The sequence below is a fragment of the Micropterus salmoides genome, unplaced genomic scaffold, assembly GCF_014851395.1.
Source record: "Micropterus salmoides isolate LMB-PRFRI ecotype aquatic unplaced genomic scaffold, ASM1485139v1 Ms_hic_scaffold_19, whole genome shotgun sequence".
Lineage (NCBI taxonomy): Eukaryota > Metazoa > Chordata > Actinopteri > Centrarchiformes > Centrarchidae > Micropterus > Micropterus salmoides.
Genome location: NW_024041039.1, coordinates 10,675,079 through 10,696,992, shown reverse-complemented (window position 1 = coordinate 10,696,992; position 21,914 = coordinate 10,675,079). Strand labels below are relative to the sequence as shown.

The window sequence follows — 21,914 nt, the reverse complement described above, 5'->3', positions numbered from 1 at the left end:
AAACCGCCCTATTACAACCTTTGTGTCCTCCTCCAGTGCCCAAACATTTCAAGATTAAAAACAGAAACCTTTCACAAGATTCTGTCTGCATGCGGAATGAGTATTTTATTTATAACCAGTTTATAAAAATAAAATACAAAATAATTTTAAAACAAAAAAGAACAAAAACACTGTACAAGGCATTGATATGATACAAATGATAGAATAAACATAAATAATTACAGTTATATACAATGCAAAACTCCCACTTGTTACATTCTTTCCTTGAGACTGTACAGTTACATTTCAAAACCATGACATACATTACAACACAAAAATATCAACCATTAAAAATTTCTAACAATTGAAGTCAAAATGATGGATCAGCAAATAAGCAAATGTCACATTAAATCATTTCAGTCAAGTATCTATAAGTTACTAACAAGTAATCCAATGCTATGACATGAGAAGTGTACTAGTGCACACCAAGGCTTTATTAGTTTCTATTTCACCTTTTAAAATAAAATAAAGCAGCTGGGTTTGTTCTATTGGCGTATGGTATCTGTAACCACAAATTCCGACAAGCTACTATAAATATGACACCTTTCTATGAGCAGGCCACTTTAAAAAAAGTGACAAAGAAAAATTCATCTGGAAGGTATCACTAGTACTACAGCTACACACCACTTATGTGCAATAATTATGAAAATAAAACATAATAAGAATCTGATTATCTTCTAAAACCAGCAGCACTGTTTAGTGTCTGTTCCTCCCTTCCACCGAAGCCTGTTAGCATATAAGTTATGGTTTTACAATAATTATTTTTATTTAAATAATTACTTTGAATATTTTACAGGTACATATTAAAAGTCTGCACAACAGCGTTCTAAACTTTGAAAGCTTGAAATATCTTGAAATCGGTGAGCCTGAAATAGAGAGTTGAAAGAGGGAGAATTCAAAGATTGATTGCTGGCGACGTGTCAAAATTGCACATCCCTGTTTGAGAGCATACACTTATCACCCTAACAAACACACCTTGAATACTGAACCCTGAAATTCTCCAGTCAATCAATAAAAGGCTCAAGCATTCTCACAGAAAAACAGCGAGCTCTCCAGTCGAAGCGCAGCTTTGTAAGCACAAGAGTCTGACAGCACTGATTTCAGATGGGATATATTCACCACACTGACTGGCATGGTAGTACATGCCATTCACAGGCAGGAGAGAAGTGATAGGAAGGCATGGCTTGGCCTAAGAGTGGAATGATCTCCAACACAGACAAGGCTCAGTCATCCCTCGCTACGCACAGAGGGGCAGAGAAGATACATTAAGGCGACTGACTGACTGAACGCTGTCTGCCTTCAGGATGAGTCATCATAGCTGCTCTGCGAGGCTAGCGTAGGTATCTGCAAGATCTGCAGGAGTCAGACGAAACAGCACATTTCATATCTACAAAGCAATTTCACCCATTCAGTCTGTATTCCCTCCAATATTTATCAAGTCAAACCACATCTGCAAAATTTATCAAAATATTTGGCAATGTGATTAGTTTTTTCCGTTCTCCATGTGTATAGCCATAATCCCATAAAGGCTATGACTGATATTTATCTTTCAACTGCTGCTGTTTCCTACAGTAGTGCTTAAAACGCAGCACAGTCTATTCTCCTTTTTCTTTTCTTTCTGGTAATTCTTATGTGCATCATGTCAGGTAGTTGCACTGATAAAAATACTGTCTATCATTCCAACAGCAACACAATCATCCCAAGTCAGTGCAGGAAGCACAGAAAACTCGTCAACAGGTGGGGGAGAGGATCAGTGAAAGATGGGTCAGAGAAAATACGCAGATGCACAGAAATTAAAACGGCTCACCCAGCAGGTAATGAAGTCACTGCCAAGTTTAAATCTTCACAAGATAGATGCTGTGTGATGGGAAGCTGTATGCAGCTTTTTACTCAGTAGTTGATTCTGATTTTTTTTTTTTCTGTGTTGAGCATGCAAAGCGTAGCATTGGGAGGAAGCTGGAGTTATTGTACAGTATCTTACAAGCAGAGGAGTGGGAGGAGGTTGTGGAGGAGAGTTTCAGTGAGGAATCCTAACTAAATTAAACACAAACAAATACTCTAATTCTTTGCCTTGTGCACAAATATACTGTGTCATTATTCTCTGGCTCAGGAGAAACAAACAAAAATAACCAAAACATTCTTGCACATGGAAGCATGGAACATCATTTTGGTGTGAGAAATATGTGTACATATGGCCTCCATTTTCTAATAACATTTGACAAAATGTTGTTTGAGGTCTGAAATTCACATTTCTTCGACGTTTTATCTCCAACACTGACCTGGCGTACAGGACAGTTAAGTGAGGTGTCACTTGAAATATTTCCTTTTCGTAATTACAAAGAATGGCTACTCTGTCATCAAGTAAACTGCTGCTCAAATTGTGTTTGATTTATAAACATTTGTGTTGCTACCTTTTCTACATAAAAGAATACTGGTAAAAAGGGTCGTCTTATAACGGCTGGCACAAGTTTGTTTTTGGCTCCTTTTTTTCTAATTACAAATAAACCAAAGAGAATCCTTGAGCTGCCCAAAGTGCCAAGGCACACATTGAGACAAACATCTGTGTCTGAACATTACTCATCAGTAATGTACCTTGTGTTGTTTAAGCTTACTACTGCTGCTACAGCTACCACTACTGGAAAACACACGTTCCATCAATGCCTTCAGCTCTAAAAAGTTTTCACAATCCTAACTTGTAATCCCTTCCTTCAGGGTACATTTTGATTCCCTCTTAGCAACACAGTAGGCACAAAAAGGTGTGTGTCCTCACGCACTTTACATGATTGATTGTATAAAAGGGTCACTTTGGAGTGAACCCTTCGATTAAACATTTAAAAACTAATGTGAGTGACACAAAACCAACAACCATACATACAACATCACACAGAAGAGGGCAGGAGTCCTAAGCATCGCTAAGCATCAAAATAAATATCTCAATAAATACAACTGTACACAAATTCTGGCTTTATGCTAACACATTATTAGCATAAAGTAAATATTATACCCTGCCTGCCATCTCCAAATACAGAGGAGACAACTGAATCAACCCCAGGCCAAAATTTTATTAAGTTGTGATCAGCTATACTGATACTCCGTCAGTATAATCAAGTGCATTAATACTAAGGATAAATAAGTTACATTATGTGGTGGTGCAGGATGGATGAAGATGAATAAACAGGAAAATGATTTATTTATGTGCCCACTGGCCCAACCAACTATTGATTATGTATTATAGTAATGCCTGCATTAGGAAATTACTGTCTACATTTTACAGCTATATTATTTTGCTCTACAACATGATAATATAAATAAAATGAGGACCCTGACATGTCAACATTGCTTGTTTGATAAGTTATAAAAGGGCACTCCACAGATTTTAACACATAAAGGTCAGTTTACTCGCCTTCAGCCTTCTTTACAAACTGGAGACATGGGGATTGAAAGAAGTGGGCACTTACAAGATAGAGGGGCCGTGATGAAAGACGCAGTCTTGTTGCATAATGGGAAATGTAGGAGCCAGCATTTTTGGAGCTTAGCAGACTAAAGGTTCGGATATCTCAGATTCATTCTTTTTCAAGACTGCCTCTCAAAAGTCCAGCAACTTTTTAGATGTGCAATACAAAATTGCTGGAGTGCCCCTTTAAAGCTGGGCACATAAATGAATAACAAACCCTGTGTGCAAATAGTGAAGAGAACAGTGGGAAACGACGAGACAAGTGTAAGTCTCAGACGGACAGCGAAAATGGGGATACAAGATGTTTTTTTAATTATACAGGAAGACTCAGGCTTTTATCCCTACTGCGGTCCACCCTATCATAATGGGAGTCTTCCCGTCCTCTGCTGTGGCAGCGCAACCTGGTGGGCAACTATCTGCTCAACTTGCTGGAGCACTTGCCCTCTCGGCTACAGACTTTCCCCCTGGGCAGGTGGAATGGGCCTGTGCGGGCCTGGCGGCTACAGCAAGTCTCCTGGTGGTGAGGGTAGAAGCGGCGGGGAGGTGGCGAGCCAGAAAAGCTTGGGGGCGAGCGGCTGCGGCCCAGGCAGCCCCCTCCACCGCCGCCACGGTGCTCGTGGCGGGAGGGCGAGGAGCTGACGGAGCGCTGCAGGGAGGAGGAGCTGCGTGGGGATGCGCTAGAGCTGCGATGGTGGTGCGGAGAGCTCGTCAGGCTGCAGATGCCCATCCTGGAGCCCCCGTGTTGAGCTGAGGAGCGGTGGTGAAGGGGGGAGCCTCGGGAACCATGCATCAGCTGAGCAAGGCATGTCAAGAGGTCTGAGTCACTGTTGCTGCCAGCTCGAATGCGGTAACGCCTAAGCCTAAGTGGGTACAAAAAGCAGGGCAGGTTATGAATAAGAGCCAACTCATATATTTCAAAGCAAACCAGGGAACAATGTGATGAATCAAATTTCTTGCAGAGAGACGAGAGGATCCGTGTCAGTTTCCAAAGCTAAGCCAGTCAGCAGTTGTCTAGCTTAGCTTACCATAAAGGCTGGAAGCTAGGGGAAACAGCTAGCCTTGCTTTGTCCAAAGTAAAAAAACGCTTCCCAAATTTGACTAATTTACACATATTAACGCATATTTTTAATTTGTACATAAACAGAAATGTAAATACAAGAAGTTGTGGTTTTACAGATAATATTCCTGGGCCAGGAAGGCTCCACAAAGTCACTTCGCCTAACCAAGGAATAGTTCCAGCACAGTACAAATTAAACAAGCAAGATACGTATTACTTGGCAGATTTCTTATAGCTTTGGACAGTGCCAGGCTAGCTGTTTACCCCTGCTTTAGTGTTTCTGCTAAGCTAAGCTAATCACCAGCTGGCTATTGCTTTATATTTAGCATACAGACCCGAGAGTGGTATCAATCGTCTCATCTCACTATCAGCAAGAAAGCAAATTAATTATCCATAATGTACAACAAAAATCAACCAGTGAATTTAATGCATTTTCTTGCATGCTTTTTCTTTCATAATGTTCATCATACATGCCTTGAAAACAATAATGGTTTGGGAATTAATCAATTTTTGATCCATGAAAGCAAAATATTACCTGCCCTCCACTGTGGGGCGGCAAGGTGGCTTTCCAGGAGGTGGCCGTGGCAGGAATTGGGCAGCCAGCTGCTCAGCGGAAGAAGCTGAATGAACAGGACGAGGGATTCTGCTCTTTCGGGACAGAGGGCTGGAGGAGGAGGACAGGGAAGGAGCATCGTCTCCCTGGCGGTCCGAACGGGAGCCCATAAGAGAGTCCTCTTCCTGAGAACGGTCAGAGGTTGAGGACAGCGGGTCCCTGGCAAGGGAGGCCACCATGGGGCCACGCCTATCAGAGAGGGATGGCGAGGCAGTGGGAGAGGGGACCAGGCCCTGGTGGCTAGCTTTCTTCTGCAGGAGCTTCTCCTTCGCAGACCCTGGAGGAGGGAGCTCCAGCAGTCTGGAAGGCTCCAGGACTGGGATGCGACTTTGCCTCCGGCTGGGGTCCTTACGGGGAGCAGCCGGGGAGGAGGAGGTTGGGCCACTAGTGTCATCTGGGGCCTGATTCACTTCTCTGCTCTCTCTTAGCTGAGGCTCTGTGTCACAGGGACTGTGGCCATAATCATTCTCAGCGTCTTTCATCTTGGAGAATGCTCCGTTACTTAAATCCCTTTGGCCATTAACAGGAGGGGAGAAGTGGCCATTGGCAAACACAGCACTGTGAGGGGAGCGTGGAGAGCATGGGGAGGAAGGCGTGCGCGGAGGAGGCGAGCGTGGAGAATGGGGGGAGCGTGGGGAAGACACGTGGCTTGGCACAGGGCTTTGAGCTTTGGCGTGGTTGTTTCCATTGACCAGCATCTCAGCCAGGGGGTCTGTGGGTGTCCCTGGATGGGTAAGCACATGGTCCTGGGGGGAGCTGATGTCTGTTGTACGCTCCTGGACCTGCTGAGCCTCAGTTTCAGCTTCACCATGCCTCTCCAGCAGGAGGCACTGTGGGGCACTGTCTGATCCTGACTGGGAGGAAAGCACAGAGGGACGCTGAGCTGTCAACTGGAGGGGAAGGGGAGGTGGAGACATGGGAGGAAAGAAAAAGACACACAGATGTTAATAAAAAAATAAATCACACTAAAATGGGAATAATGTTCTAATTGTCAAAGGCCTGTTGCTGATAGACTACAACATGTCGAGTTGTGCTGTAGTTCTGTAGCAAGAGCCTGATACAGATGTGTGAAAAGGGAAGAATTGTATAATATGGGGTAATAAATGGTGATTAGTTTGGCAACAGCATGCAATACCATAGCTACCATTATCAGACCGAAACACACAAGTGCTATGGCAGTGTCAGTCAAGCTGTGAGTACTAAACCAGCAAGTAGGACAGGAAACGTTCACGCAACTTCGCAGGGGGCTTCAGCGAAGAGAGGGTGAGGAACAAATACAGGGAGAGAGAGAGAAAGAGAAAGATAGAGAGGACAAAGACGATCTGAAACAAAAGAGACCATGCAACCTGTAGTCATGACTCGACATTCCAAACATACATGCCACAATCAGACAAACACACACCCCTATTCAGATCACAAGAACACATGTCCAGACACAAGGACACATCTGACCCATGCTCTGCCTGGACTTCACAATGCCCCTCATGGTTTCTGGAGAGAGCTGCCTGACAACAACACAAAAAAGCAAGCCGACTGTACAAAGAAGCCAAAATAAGCAACTTAAACAAACAAAAAAGAAAGAACAAAAATGTTGAAAGCCGGTGTATCGCTACTGATGCAGAGGAAGCTGAATGGAGGTCGGCTTTTTTACGGGATTGTGATGGGCTCATCACCTGTTGAAGCTGGGCACGGGTGATGCGTATGACAGAGGGAAACTTGGTGTTGGCAGCACCCGCCGGGATGGCTGGCAGTTTCCTGCGACTGGGCGAGCGGGTGCCAGGGGCAGGGTTTGGTGGAAGTGGTAGGGAGGCGTGGCAGGAGGAGGAAGAGGAGGTGCGCTCCTGCTGCTGCTGGTCAACGGACAGGCTGCGCCTCATGCTCAGTGGCTGGCGCAGGTGCAGCGGGTCCGACAAGGTGGTCAGGAGAGTGTGAGGGCTAGGAGAGCGCAGAGGGATGGGGCTGGATGTCCGGACCGCAACCTCCTCAGGCAGGGATGGAGGAGAGGTGGGGAACTAAGAGACGGGAAGGAGAGAAGTGGGGGGTTGAAAGAGGAGGGGTTGTGAGATTGGTGAGGGAGTGAGAAGATGGAGGAAGTGCGGTGAGGTAGGACAAGCCGAATGCACCAGTTCGGAGCACGATGTCGAGCTGTTAAGGTAAAGCGACGGGAGGATTATAAAGATAAGGGGACAATCTTAGGGAAGGAAGAAAGAGGCGAGGTAGGTCGATTTTTGGAAGGCAGTGCACATTTTCAACTTGGAGGCAGTTCTGGTTGTAGGAGAGAGTGAGTGGATAGTTATTTCTCTTGTAGAGAAAAAATTTGTTCTACAAATTAAGTAAAAGGGATTTATGTTGAACTTGTAGATTGAGCAGGATATTGAAATTCGACTCGGTGGGCTGGTTGAAGGTAATAAATCGAGCAAAAAATTAATTAAACTAAGCAAACCAAAGCATATTTTGGAAATAAATGATTTCACTTGTGAAGTAAATAATACCAACCAAAGACATTCCAAATGTCTGAAAATAAGATAAAATAATACATGATATCTTATGCAAATCAAAGTGCATTTCAAAGCCATAAGCTCTCCTTTTCCCCATGCTGTGATCTGATAAAAAGCTCTGCAGTTGTGACACAAATATGTTTTTTTTACAAATAAACACAAGCGAAGAAGCGAAGCAGTAACATCTAACTTCACACTACAGCAAGATGCAGCTGGTGGACCTATGATATTAGCATTGATGTTCTATTTACCTAGAACTCTGACTCTGTACAGCTTTTTAACATTGTAAAATGCTGACTACAGTCAGTACCATGTATGCCATGTTGTGAGTTGGTCTTCAAATTAAAGGGCTTACCTGAGTGAGAACTCCCTCAGCCAGAGCTTCCGCTGGGCTGGTTGGAGTGACGGGGGGCAGAGCCCCTGCAGGGCCCACGCTAAGCTCCAACTTGTCCACTTTTGCACTTCCCTTGGAGGAAGCCATGCTTTCTCGTCTAGCTTTTCCAGGGTTAGGACTAGGGCTGCCCTTTTCCCATCCAGGAGACTGTTCCCCTGGCTGGAGCACTTCCAGCTCCCCATCCTCCTCCGAAGGGCTGGTGGTAACCTTGGCTCCTGGAGAGCCACTGGGCCGCTCAACCATTACCCACTCCCTTGAGTCAATGTCCTGCCTCCCAGAGCTCAGATTGAGGGCCACAAAGCCCCCGCTACTGACTGCCCCCTCTCCCTGCTCCAGAGATCCACAGGATGCTGGCTTAGGAGAACCACCACCAGACCGGAACTCCTCATCATAGTGCCAGACCCTATCAGGACGCTCCCCGGCAGCTTGACCCTGAGTTACTGGGATGACTGCATGCCCGTCAGCCTCCTTATCCTGGTGCTGGGTGCCAATCTGCTGTTTTGGTGAACTAAAACAGGGGCAAGATAGGTGCCAACAATCAACTCTCTGCTATATCCTACAGAAATCTTTGAAAAAACAGATCGGTTACTTGACAGACATACCCGCCCTCCAGGAAACGCTCTGGACTGGGCTTGGACTCTAGGCCAAGCCTCCTCTCCAGCTCAAAACTGTGAATGTTGCGGAGCTTCCTCAGCAGAGGGGCATCACGATCTGAAGCCACCACCTCAGGGTGCAGTTTGACTGGGGATCCCAGGCTTGGCCCAGCATAAGGGCTCTGGTGTCCTTGGTTACCCTGGTTGTTGCTGTGTTCCTCCTCAGTTGACGCCTATGGAAACCAGTCAGTTTTGTTAGTTATTGATTAGTGATTAACTAAAATGAACAGCTGGATATAAACTTAGGTATCAATTTTCTGAATGAGAGCGCTTGAAGTGATAAAACTACACCAAAGTCTACCTTCCAGACTCCAGTCCTGATGCGGTTACGGTTGCGATCCAGCTCCTCCCAGACGTCAGCTTCTTGGTTGCGGTGTGGGTGGAGCGGAGAGCCCGGCAGGCGCTCTGGGGCTGGGTTGTTCTCCACATCACTGAGCTGCTCGTCCTGCAGGACCTCATCTGTGTTTTCCCTCAGCAGGTCGCCAGGGATCAGGGAGGCATTCGCCATACTGGGGCAACACAAGTTTCAAACATTACTTCATATTTACAGCATTATAAGACAGTGCAGGCAACCATTCAGAGGCAGGTGTACAATTTCAACATGTGTAACTCCTGAATTAACTCTAATGAAGTGTATTTATTCCAACCAAACATACCCCATGTGTGCCGGAGTGAGGCGGGTGTGATGTTGCGGTGTCGTGGCAGTGGCACTGATTGTCAAAGTGCCATCTGTGCCGGTCCGCTCCCAGTCATAAGGGTCATTCTCCACAACATTGTAGGTTTTCATGCTGTTGTCAAACACTGACATCAGCAGCTGTAATGACACAAAAATACAAAATAAACGTTTTTGTAAGTTTTTATTCAGTGAGATGCAAGTCCACAGAAAATAGGTTTTAAACACACGTGGTGCTTAAAGACAGGCACATAACACATAGCAACTTGAGCAGACCTTTCTAGATCAGCTCACTTTATTTAGGAAAAATATCAAACTGTATTGTCATTTACTGAAAACAGCATTTCTATGTAGTGAGAAAAACCTTCATTATTTTTCTTAAATCCAAATTAGACCTCTATGTCACCTGGTAGTCAGGCTTGGTGAAGTAGTCAAGGTTGGAGATGTGTTCCAAGAATACACCAAACTCTGCTGGTAGGTGTTTTAGCATCAGACGATGGTCGTAAGTGTCCTTTAGCTTCCCCACGTGTTCCTGGGAATGAACAAACACATACACCAGTCACATCTCATCACTTACAGCTACCTGGACAGGGCTGTATAGTTTCCGGGAAGGACAATAATTATTGGTTGTCCTTACTTTGTCCTTGATCTTCCTCCATGGCAACTGACCGACCAGAAACTCCACCAGCATATAGAAGAGAGACCACAGGTCATCATGACGACCCATCTCCTGCAGAATTACAACAGGTTTGAGTTAACATTAATCAATAATATTTCATGACCAAAAAGAGAAAGTTGTGTATAGCACACGTGAATAGCATGAATAGACACACATGTGGGACAGCATCACAGATGACACAAGAGCTCCCACACATGGTAGATAGTGACTGACCTTATTCTTGTGTGCATTGACAGATGCATAGCGGACTGTTCCCCTGAACCCTGCCACTGGACGGGGCTGACAAAGACAGAAACAGCCATTAAAAGCTAATATACAATATAACACAAAAGTTAAAAGAAACTACTTATATTTGTCTAATTTTTTTTATCTAACATCTAACACTATCCCTTTATTTCCATTCCTAATATTATTCGATCCCATTAAACCTGCAACATAATTTTAATTTTTTATACAGTTGTTATGGTGTTCATGTTAGCAATCTTTTGCGTATTTACACACCAGTCATTTTCATTTGGAGTAGTGTTTCTGGTCATTTGATGAATGTAAATCCAATATTCAATCTCTTTTAGCTCAGTTTATCAGGCATTTTAGCTGCTAAATGCTATTTGGTGCTGGGCAGGTAGCATCCAGTCGGTTTATCAGAGCTTTTTTAGACTAAACACAGCCATCTGCTGCTGTTGTAAACGAGGGTGATAAGAGCAGTGAGACTGAAACAAAACAGTAAATTTGTGGACTGAAAAACAAAAACAAAAAACATCTCTGTGGTTGACACTTTTTCCATTACACATAATAATTTGATCCATTGTTAATATAAAAATATTTCGTGCGGTTAGGCTCAGTTTATACCCAGTAACAGAGAAGGGCACTTACAGGTCGGACCTCCTGGCAAGAGTTGGTGAACTGGCGAGCTAAACCAAAGTCCAGCATGTAGCAGGTTCTGCAGGTACTCGGAAAGCGGCCCATTGCGAAATTGGACTGAAGCAGAAAAACAAGATGCAATGGATAAAAGCATAATATAATCAATTATGTGAGAATACAATCACATTAAAATTGTATGTATTTATATTCATGTAGCTTCGGGAAAATAAATAAGTTCTTATGGTGGAATATAATTTATTAAAGCAGCTCAGAAGACAGCTGAGACAGGCAGCTAAGACATTCTCCTACATTTTGGGCACTTAGCCAACACTCATTATGAGCCAACTTACTGAAAGTGCAATAATCAAAAAAAAATGAATAATACAACAAAACTAGCAGCCAATAAAAAGTCACAAAGACAGACAATAGAACTATTCTCCTGTGTCGGGAATATATAGAAGGAGCATAAGTGCTAGGTAATGAAAAGAGAACCAAGCAGAAAATATCCTCTGCTGCACCCAGCTACATGTGACTCACTGGTTTTATGTCACGATGAAGGAAGCCCACAGAGTGGATGCTCTCTATGGCCTCCAGGATCTGGCGCCCCAGACGCAGGGTGGTGCTGATGCTGAAGGTTCCCCTGGTCATACTCCTTCTCAGGTCAGCCAGGTTACGACCCTGAGAGAGCACATGCACAAGAACAGTAAGCAAAGTGGGAAAATTTGAAAAAGTCTGATAAATTCCCAGGTCCTCTGACTCTCCTCACAAACACGTCATAAACGGCAAGAATTACTAAAAGTATTTATCTAGCTCTCAAACATAGTATCTAGACAAATAAATTCACTATTAAATGTTTTAGTGACAGTGGTGACAGCTAAATGTGGTGAGTGGACAACAGTGAGAAAAAAAATTAATTCAGCTGCACTGATCATCTCTTATTAAACACACGGTGCGGTCGGGAGTCAGTGCAGTCCACAGCATGGTTATGTAAATCACAACCAGACCACACTTTCAAAACACACAAAGCTCATCTATCATCACATTCAGAGAATGTATTCATGAATTTGTGATCATGTGGTAGATGCAGTAATTGAAACTAATTTGATGTCTGATTGATTGATTTCTCAACATCCTTTAGATAGACTGACATGTAAATTTGTACAGACATTTATGGTCCCCAGAGGATCCTAAAGACTTTGGCTGTCCCCCAACATTTCTTCAATGTGAGGGAAGCATTTGGTTTTAAGTGAAATATCTCAACAACTGTGGGAGCTTGTTAGCATTGTCAATGTGACCATGTACATCTAGGTTACTAAAATGTTTGCACAGTATGTTAGTAGCTAAATTATTCTATTATTATTATTACTATTATGTAGCAGTATTTTTAGAATATTAAGAATTATTTATTTAAAATTACAATCATTCATCATCAATTCTAGACGAGAAACAGCCATGCTGTCCCTCTGAAAAAATGTCAAACCTTGAGCAATGACTCAAAGTGGTTTGACATAGGACTGTATTTGAGCAACTTTGGCTGAACAGCGGCAACTGTGGCCACAAGTGACAATTATAGCATAATTGAAAATACTTAATCTTAGCCACCATGAGCTAGCAGTCCTAACCAGACCAAGTAAGGCTGAAGCAACAAAACCCCTGAATGTATATAATTAAGCAAGGGGTGCATTTTATTCCTTATCAATTGTTATTAAAACTATTCATCTATAAGAGAAATAATGTGTTATTATTTTTTAAAGCAACATAGTTTGCTTTAATCTGTTCACTGATTTGCTGATAAATTATTTACTTTATAAAATGCCAGTCACAATTTCCCAGACCCATAAGCAGCATTTTTTAAATTACTTGTTTGTCCAACCAACAGTCTGAAACTAAACAATTAAACGATTATTAAAAGTGTTTCCAGTCATTTATTTGTCAATCCACTCACTGATTTCTTGCTTCAGCACAACTTTGATGTGTCACACAAAATGAGTGCTTATGAGGCATTAAGTTCTCTGCATTCAGACCAACCTGAAGCTCCATCACCACGTAATTAAAGCGGTCATTGCGGCCACATCCCACAAAGCGACACACATGGTCTTTACCTAAGAAATAAAGGAGGACAAGAGAGTTTCAGGTTACTGGAGAGGAGAAGCAGAGGTCACTTCACAGTCACCTGACGTCAGCTGTGTGACTTGATCGTCAGACGCGGCATGCTGTGTGAATCATGATGATGTGTTATGTTCATATTTCCCTGCCCTTCCCTCTCCACTCACGACAGCTCACTGCCCTCCCATCACCAAGACTACCCTGTTGATTTATATGCTACAGCACACAACACTGGGTCCACACATGTGCATGAATGCCTTGTGTGTTTGTGCATGTGTGTGAGCAAGTGTGCATGTGCTCTGGTCTCAAAAGACATTGCTGCACTGGCAGCATGACTGCGGCCACACCCCAAACCCTTCAGCACGCAGTGAATGCAAACAGTTAATAACAGAACTTCTCTGTAAAATGCACTATTTTTATTTCACCACATTCTTATACAATAAATCAAAGTAAACTTCCAAAAGAATCCAAAAACAAAACCAGCTATTAGTAGCTAGATATGACTGATTAGTCTTCTTAAAAGGCACTGGGTTATTGTTTACTTGTTACAGCTGGGTCAGCAATGTTTTGGGGGGCTGGAGTTCAGCCCATCTCAGATTACATGCTGGTTCCCTCAGGAATCAACAGACCAATGATGCCCCAGGCCGCAGTCATTAGACAGCAAACATGATCCCATACCATTGATTTTCCTCTCAGAGCGAAGAAAGGAAAAAGCCATAGTGGTTAAAAAGCATGAAGGTTTAAGGGAGGGAAAAGACATAGTTAAAAAAGAGAGAAAGGCGTAAAACTATACAGCCCCTCTTTAGGAGCTCTCTTGTGTTAATCCTGTGTCTCTGCTGTCAGATGTTGGAAGTGTCCCAGCACACAAACATATACTTCCTCTTGTACTAGAACTCTGTCTTCAGTTCCTGTCATCTGAAACTTTTACATTAAACCTCCTAACACTTAAACCGCAATTAAAATGACAAAATTATTGACAGAAAATATTTTCCTTCTCTTAAGGATTTGTTTTTCAGCCAAGAATGCTAATGATACACGCAGTATCCTCTTTTGGGTCGGATCATTAGGTCACGGTGACAGGGAGAATCAATCAATTTCCAGCAATGTAACCAAATCCACTGCATCCATTTCGACTCACCCTGGAGCTTCTTGAGCACGGCGACCTCCATCTTGAGCACCTGTTTGGGCTGCTGGGCCGACTCCACCTTCAGAGCGACACTGACCCGTGTCAGCAGGTCCAAAGCCTCGTAGATCTCCCCAAACCCACCACCCCCAATCTTCTTCACCTAGAGGAAGATGATGGAACAACATGGACAGTGAGATGCACATTTATAGGACGTGGGAAGCTTAACAAAAGTTAATTTTTGTTTGTTTTTTTGCTCTGTTTTTAATCGGTCAGTCTGTCAATATAAAAATCAGATGGTCTCCTTTGGTGGGACTATGTGATAGGATTAATTTAGGCATTTTTGTGTAGTATTATTCAGGGAAGTTTCACAGAGAGAAAGGCTCTCTTCTGCAGGAACGCTCTGATCACACTCTCACAGTTACACACATACACACCTGGAAGCTGCCCAGTACAACCACAGTCTGATCTGCAGATTAGATTATTGTCTTATATAGTGTTTCCAAATTAGTCATAAAGAGCCAACAAACGAGAATAGTCCATGCAATCAACGAGAAAAAAGATTTTCTCGTTGAGGTCTTTTCTTTTTTAAGACACAATGAAACAGATTCAGGCAGCTGTAGAATATCCTGGCAGGGAGCAGTGTTGAAGACCTCTCACAATGGTCTATTTTGTGACTTCGGTTTATATCAAACAATTTTCAAAAGCCTAAGGTGGCCTATTCACATTGCTTGCTTTGTCCGACTAACTGTACAAAACCCCCCAAAATATTCAGTTTACTATCACAAAAGAGAAAGATTAATCGACTCTCTTCAGATCTACCTGACAATAAATGGGAGTAGGTAATTAGTGATTGCTGTTTGTGCATGTGTGTGTATTTCGGACCTATGTATGTGTATAGTAATAATAACAACAGAGTGAAATATATTTGAGTTCCGCTACAGGGATTATAAAGTCTTCTTCTTCTTCTTCTTCTTTTTCTTCTTCTTCTACTTTTCACCTGTAAATAGTTCCTGTCCTTGGTGCTGATAGCACTTGCACTGATGAAGGCAAAAATGGTAGCACACTTTTCTATATGACACCAAGAGAAGTATGTGATTCATTTCACTATGCTCTCTTGTTTATTTCACTCCTTCAAACTGCCCCCTGCCGTTTCACTCTCACCTCTCAGTACTAGTAGAGGTTTAATTTCTTCTAAGTCCCAATGTGTCCTTCACTGTCCTCCTTGCACACACACACACACAGTCTTCTGTCGCACTAGGAGCTAAAGTCGTGGGATTAGCTGCAGCGTTCTTATGTAACTCTGCTCCTTAGAAGACAAGAAGTGGTGCCAAGCTGCCAGTTAGGAATAACAGCCTCACATGGCACCCAGGCTGGTACAGCAGTGAGAGACATGGGCCCACGGGGAACACTGCTGTTGCTGCCTATAGCACACTGCACTGCCATAAATAGCTATACAGGCTATTTTTGGATTTCCCATACTGCAGCAGCCCTACCTGGAGCGAGAGACACAACCCCAAACTGTCCAAGCCACAGGTGAGATACTCCGAGAAAAGCAGGAGGACTCATAGGCAGGGGAGAGCATTGTTTGATGAACAAAGAGTTGTTTGTGGAACAGAGGGCGAGCTACGGACAGGCAGTGATGGGGCTGGACAAATTGCCAAACAAAATGCCTATTGTAGTTGAATAATATGCCACATACCACTTTCCATCGTTCCTTGACCAGGGATAGCACGCTTAGGATGTCAGCTTGCTCCACTCCCCCGCTCATCCCGTTTGTGGACCAAGGACGCTGTCCTCACTGCTTCCCCCCTCGACCAGCTGCCTCAGACTGGGCCTGGCATTTGGGCCTTGATGGAGAACCCTATGGAAGCCCAAGAGAACTTTCAGAAGCTGAGGAATAAAGACCAAGGAAATCAGATGAATTCTGATTATTTAGGATCATCTGCACAAACTGATAACTTCAGGATCCTGAGCTAATCTTCTTGGTTGTTGAACACCGAGGTTTTGAATATGCAAAAGGCCTGTTTTTCTATTTTAGGCCTGTTTGAACTATATGTGAAAGTTCGAAAGTCTCCCAAGTGGAGAGACAGAGTTAAACCCTTGGCTTAATGTCTGCAGCTTTCTGATACTCGACCATCGCTGCAGCTGCCACACCTGCTGCCAGCAGTTGTCTTTCTAGACAATCTCACCCCACCAACTCACAGGCAAAAGTCCATCATCTTAAATTACAAAAAGGCTTAGTATCATTTTCCCGGCCATTTATCTTCTGTGTATGACAGCCAAGGAACAGGTCTTATGAATAAAGTACTATGTGTCTCGGCAGATATAATGAGACCGTTTTAATATATTCATTAGGGTGATTAGCTCTGGCTGTGTGAAATATAAAACAATATCTTATCACATACAGTAGTATACATTTTGAATAAGTACACTGATGTTAATCATATTGAAGTTGAACTGTGTAAAGTCTATAAAATAATTTCCTTCAGATGGCATTTTGTAAGCAAGTTATTCTTAATTTAAGGTTACAAAAATATGTATCACAATAATTTCAGTTCATCACAATATGAGTCTTTCAAATGAGTTTACATTGTAAAACCAGATTTTTGGGCATCCCCAGGTCAAAATTCACAAATGCAAATGTTTTTTGTCAGTTATCCAAATGACCCGCCACTAGTTCCTGTCCCACCACTTGACAAATACTATCTTGGACCACGTCCTTAAATGTACCTGATGCCTAAAGATAAATTGTACCACTTTCTGATAGGTTGCCCCTTACAAAAAAGTTTGTAAATCAGCTTGCAAACCAATTTACATTTATTAATTATTACACGCTTTATACAAAGCCATCACGTATGCAGTTGAACATATTAATAAATTGTTAATATATTTACCTTGGTCCAGATACTCTGCAGGTTTTTCTAGGTGGTGAATGAATTAAAGAGCTACTGAGACAACTGTCCTGCTAGATGCATTTTTGCAACCTGACAAGCCAAAAGGTGTTCCTATTTATGGCTTATATCTAATCTATAAAGCATTAGTAGATTATTCATTAATAAAGCAATTAGTTACAACTTAAAAATCATTAATAAAGGGTGAGTTATTAGTAAGCGGTACCAATAAAATGTACTGCCATGCACCATAAGCTTCCTTTCGCTCTGTACAACAACATTAAAATGGGAGTTTCCCCTGGATAAGCTATGTGTATACTCCTGTATTATACAACATCATAGATAAGCATTTCTCAGGAGAGCACACGCTGGTAACTTCCTTTAGTCTGGCTTCAAACGCTCAAAGCAAACCCAACTTCGATTCATCATTCTGCACACGGTGCGCGGGCGTCTACGGTTATGCAACCAGCCTTCAAAATACTATTTGGTTGCAGGGCATGACATCCCGACATCAAGGAGGCAATCAATCCCATCATACACCGGGATGAGTTTGGGAGATGGAAGAGGGCAAAACATGGTTGGACCAGATAACTGTGAAATGACAAGCATGAAATGGGACCTAGGGTTATGACTCAGGAGCTCTAACATACAGATAGACTAGTGGACGAGATGTTTCTGCTTAAGACATACTCTAATAGTCTTTCAACTGTATTCTTTCTGTAAACACATTATTATAGTGAACATACTGATGAGACCGTGAGAACAGCAGGCCTTTTATTAACAAGTAACAACAGTAAAGTTATGACAAAATTGTAATTTCCCTTAAAATCTAACAATGATTGTGTGCTTACAAATGAACAATACAGAGTCTACAGCCATGCTAACAGTTAAGCTCCTTAACGCTAACATGCTCAAAATAAATTACATTCCGTTGTTAAGCAGGTAATGTTTCCAATGGACATCATTTAACATGTTAGCATGCTATCATTTGCTAATTAGCACTAAACAGAAAGTAAAGTTTTGGGCAGTAAAGTTTTGGGCAAATATCAATTCTGACCTTGTGATGGCACTAGATGAAAAGTCAGGGGATCACAATCCATCATGAGGAGATCGTGAATGTTTGTACAAACCATAACGGCAAGCCATCCCTTTGTTGTTGAGAATTTTTATTGTGGACCCACAGTGGTGGACCAACATTGCCATCCACTAAGGAAACAGGAGTTGAACTGAATCATGTGTGAACCTCTCTTTAATGAAGCCATACTGGCCAAAGCAGAACTGAACTCCTCTAAAAGTCTCTTTTTGGCAACAAACTATGCCAATGTCAGCCACCAGAACTATCTGAGGGTAGACACAGATAAAGCAAGTGAGAGCTGTTTTTGTAAAAACATTGGTGGATTTCTTGATTTTATGCTAACTGGCACAAAAACAGAACTCACCATCCACGCCACAGAAGAAACATGATGAACAAAACCCTTTCATCCCCGAGGGATGAGTATAAGTCACTGTAAACACTGATTAGATAACCTCTGCTGTGAGTCCTGTGTTACGACTTCAAGGTCACCCTGTTCTAGTGTTTCCCTCCTCTGATGGGTAGAAATAGTTTTTTCCATCACATCAGAGCTATCGTGCATGAGGCATCCTTTTCTGCTGCTGTTTGCCACATTCAATGTCTATGGCTTAGAGAGTTAATGAGAGAAAAACCCAAGCTTCTGGCAGAAAACTGGAAGATATAGGAGAAATGACGGATGTTTTCGGGAGGTTTCTAACCTAACCTAACTTAACCTACACTTTCAGGTATACTTCTGTATCTCTCAAAAACAGCCCAAGTGAGTCAGAACAGCAGCAAAGACACTGGGGTCCTACCTCCCAGTCGACCCATAGACTGCATATAACAAGCAAAAGCCACATGCACTCAAACACAAGCTCGTACACAAATTGCATAAGTGCACACAACTATGCAAAAGCCATAGCTGCCACACGCTGTGACTAATCTCACACCTCACAATGAGGCACGGCTCTGCTCCTCCTCCTCCTCCTCTTCCTCCTCCTCCATAGGAACCAACCATCAATGAAGAAGAAAAAAAAGAAAAAGCAGCTAAGGAGGAACAGACCTTGGACCAAACGTTAAACCAATCTATGACAGCTCGCTCCCGTCTCATCATGAATCACGCTTCCTGACCCCCCTGTATCTCCATGGCGACGATGGTGCAGTGCCATTTTCATTTAGCTGACTGCAGCTGACTGCCGTCGCCTCTGCCCTTTTTTGTCTGCTGGATGCCGCAAGTTTTACGGATACATAAAAGCATCATAAAATGTGAATGAGTGATCCCACCCTTGAGGATCCCTCCTCCTGCTCCACTTAAAAGCTGCGTTTTGGAGTTGTTTGTCAATAAATATTGACAAAAAGCAAATAAGTTGTGAGCCATAATGCCATCTATGCACACATATGCAATAACACGTGGCCCAAGTGAGAGTAAACCAAGCGTCTGCTTAATTTTCTGTCTAATCTGAGTGTGGTCTGGCTCAGTAGACAAGACAGGGAGACTTGTCAGGCTGCTGCTTGATGAAATAAGTGTCTGGTCTGACAACTATGTGTGCAGGACAAGGAGCCAGGGAGGCCCTCCACACTTTGATTCCTCTCAAGTCACAGCATGGATGCAACTGATCCAGTGGGAAGAAACTGTGATGGGAGTGTGTGTTTATATGGCATAATGGCTCAACTGAAGCCTTCAAGATCAAGCATGCATTTACATAAAGAGCAGTATTTGGTTTGGGTAATTACTGTAAATGAACACTGCCTCAAATCCTTTATTTTAAGAGCTAATTGTGAGAGTTTGAAAAATGCAAGCACACACACACACTAAAATACTTCTGGTAAGTTGTTTTCAATTGGATGTGACGTTGTGCAGCAATGTCCTAAACCTCCTCTCCTCCCTGCAGAGGGCTGACTGTGGCTTTGCTGTGGAGAGCTGTTGCATAGCGAGTTGGTTGCCACAGCAGATTTACTCAGGCGCGTCCACGCACACTGGCCGTCCAAAGGCCACGCAAACCTCTTCAAGCTTGACGTGTAGGAGGTTATACTGACAACATCATGCAGGATAACAAACTCAATGTATGCAGCTGCAAGAGACAAATAAGGGGTGTATAGGGTGGTAGAAAAGGGCGAAGCCGAATGGGGTGGGAGCATAGCAAGGCCTCTGGATTCTGGATCCTTACCTCGGGTCTTTTGCTGCCAGTCCTTGATCCAAAGAAGAGCCGGGTGTGGTTACAAAAAATCCTCTACGTTTGGAGGCGGCGGGGACGACGTTGAGCGGAATCCCATAGCGAGCGAACCGTCCACAGGAAGCGGCGGAGGCTGGTTAGAAATAAGCGAGCGGAGGCGAAATATGTCTGAGTGTGGCCGTCCCTTTTCTCCTTCTGCCTGTCACCTCAGCATCTCTATCGGTCGCTGCGGATCCCCGACGTGACGACTCTGTGATGATCATCAGCCTTCCTGCGTGCGCGGGCCCGATTCAATCGCCCCTCGCAACAGCTCGGGAGCGCGCACCGGGGTCCTTTAAAAGCTCGTTCGCGGTCCATAACAGTCAGCGCGCGAGCTCTGCACAATCGTAAGATGAGTGTTCAACTTTTTATATACAGCCTATGGTATTCAGTGTTTGTTTTCACGGCTGTGACATCATGTCAAATAATATCACACATGCACGCCGTGTAATGAGAAAGAGGAATGTTTTAGAAATTAAAATGAAGCTTAAAAAACAAGTACTCTCTGTAGTGTTTGAGGACACAATCTAAGCAAGTTTGGAACGCGGCCACAGGAAAAAAAAAAAGTTTTCGCAAAGACCACTGGGAGGCGGCGTTAAGCCAAAGATGGTGTATGTGACTGATGGCATGCACAGCAATAAAAATGAGCAACCCTCCACTTTGCAAAGTTGACATTTTCTATTCCTCGGTCCATTTAAAAGACCTCGTTTCCTCTTTTTTTGCACTGACCACAAACAAGCATTTCCCCGCACTCAGCAGTCCTGAAAATAAAGTTGCCTCAAAAAGTAACATACACACACAATTGTACCACTTTCCCATTAGTACCATTACATTGACATTTATACATAATCAGAATCACTTTTTATTATTGTTTATTAGTCAGGTATGTGCGCTCACATTAGGAATTTGACACTCTCAATGTACATACACAGAAAAAGCATAATCTCACAGTAGAACAAGCTCAACAAAATAGACGTAAATTACTATGTACATACATAAAAACAAAAAATATTTTGTGCATGTGTTTTTATTTACATGAGTTACGTGGATGTGAAATGTACTATATACTATAAGCCATGAACAGATAATTAAACGATCAAACAAGGCATTATTTCTCCTTACTCCATATGTGAAAATTCTCCAATGAATTTGGTATATTATGTTATTTGGCTGAAATATTTTAAAATCCACAAAGCTAAGAAAATGTGGCCCACATTGCTGCGATGGGCTATTTTTCATCTCTAGTCCCTAGACAAATGTTATGTAGTCACCTTAAAAAGGAATATACAATTGAAAAGCAAGTAGATCAATAATGAAAAAAATATATATTAATGTTAGTGTGAATATCATTCATAACATTGCCATTAAAACATGCAACACAGACGCACACAACATGCAAAGCAACACAATTGGGAATATTAATGTTAATCAACATACATTATCAAGCAATATTTTATTTTAACTTGAACTTGTATCTCTACAAACATGTTTATGTAGTTAACATGATACCATGTTCTATTATATATCTATATAATAGCATATTTTATTTGATTGCAACATCATGTCAACATCAATGAAATGATAATGTATTATAGTAAACAGAAAT

The 21,914-nt window shown here is 42.7% G+C and overlaps 1 protein-coding gene across 2 annotated transcripts; it reads right to left on the bottom strand.

The window, feature by feature from the left end:
- Nucleotides 1-79: 79 nt before the first annotated feature.
- Nucleotides 80-20,533, bottom strand: ttbk2a (tau tubulin kinase 2a). 2 transcript variants are annotated; one of them, XM_038728344.1, is made up of 16 exons: nucleotides 20,264-20,533; nucleotides 15,853-16,014; nucleotides 14,166-14,313; nucleotides 12,950-13,023; nucleotides 11,459-11,599; nucleotides 10,934-11,038; nucleotides 10,274-10,339; nucleotides 10,019-10,111; nucleotides 9,788-9,913; nucleotides 9,365-9,522; nucleotides 9,010-9,217; nucleotides 8,658-8,881; nucleotides 8,017-8,563; nucleotides 6,837-7,175; nucleotides 5,086-6,053; nucleotides 80-4,353 (listed from the first exon to the last, which is right to left on the bottom strand). In XM_038728344.1, exons 2-16 carry the CDS (start codon nucleotides 15,919-15,921, stop codon nucleotides 3,906-3,908), a joined length of 3,714 nt encoding a protein of 1,237 aa, XP_038584272.1. In that variant the 5' UTR covers nucleotides 15,922-16,014; nucleotides 20,264-20,533; the 3' UTR covers nucleotides 80-3,905. The 2 variants fall into 2 exon arrangements, with proteins under 2 accessions (XP_038584272.1, XP_038584273.1); XM_038728345.1 differs by lacking the exon at nucleotides 6,837-7,175.
- Between the last annotated feature and the right edge of the window lie 1,381 nt (nucleotides 20,534-21,914).

What these genes read in the sequence shown, in the direction of transcription:
- ttbk2a (XM_038728344.1), bottom strand. Translation starts at nt 15,921, where the DNA reads ATGAGCGGGGGAGTGGAGCAAGCTGACATCCTAAGCGTGCTATCCCTG. An exon ending in GGAGGAAGATCAAGGACAAA is followed by an intron (nt 9,914 to 10,018) that starts GTAAGGACAACC and finishes GTTCATTCCCAG; the next exon opens with GAACACGTGGGGAAGCTAAA. An exon ending in TCACCAAGCCTGACTACCAG is followed by an intron (nt 9,523 to 9,787) that starts GTGACATAGAGG and finishes GTGTCATTACAG; the next exon opens with CTGCTGATGTCAGTGTTTGA.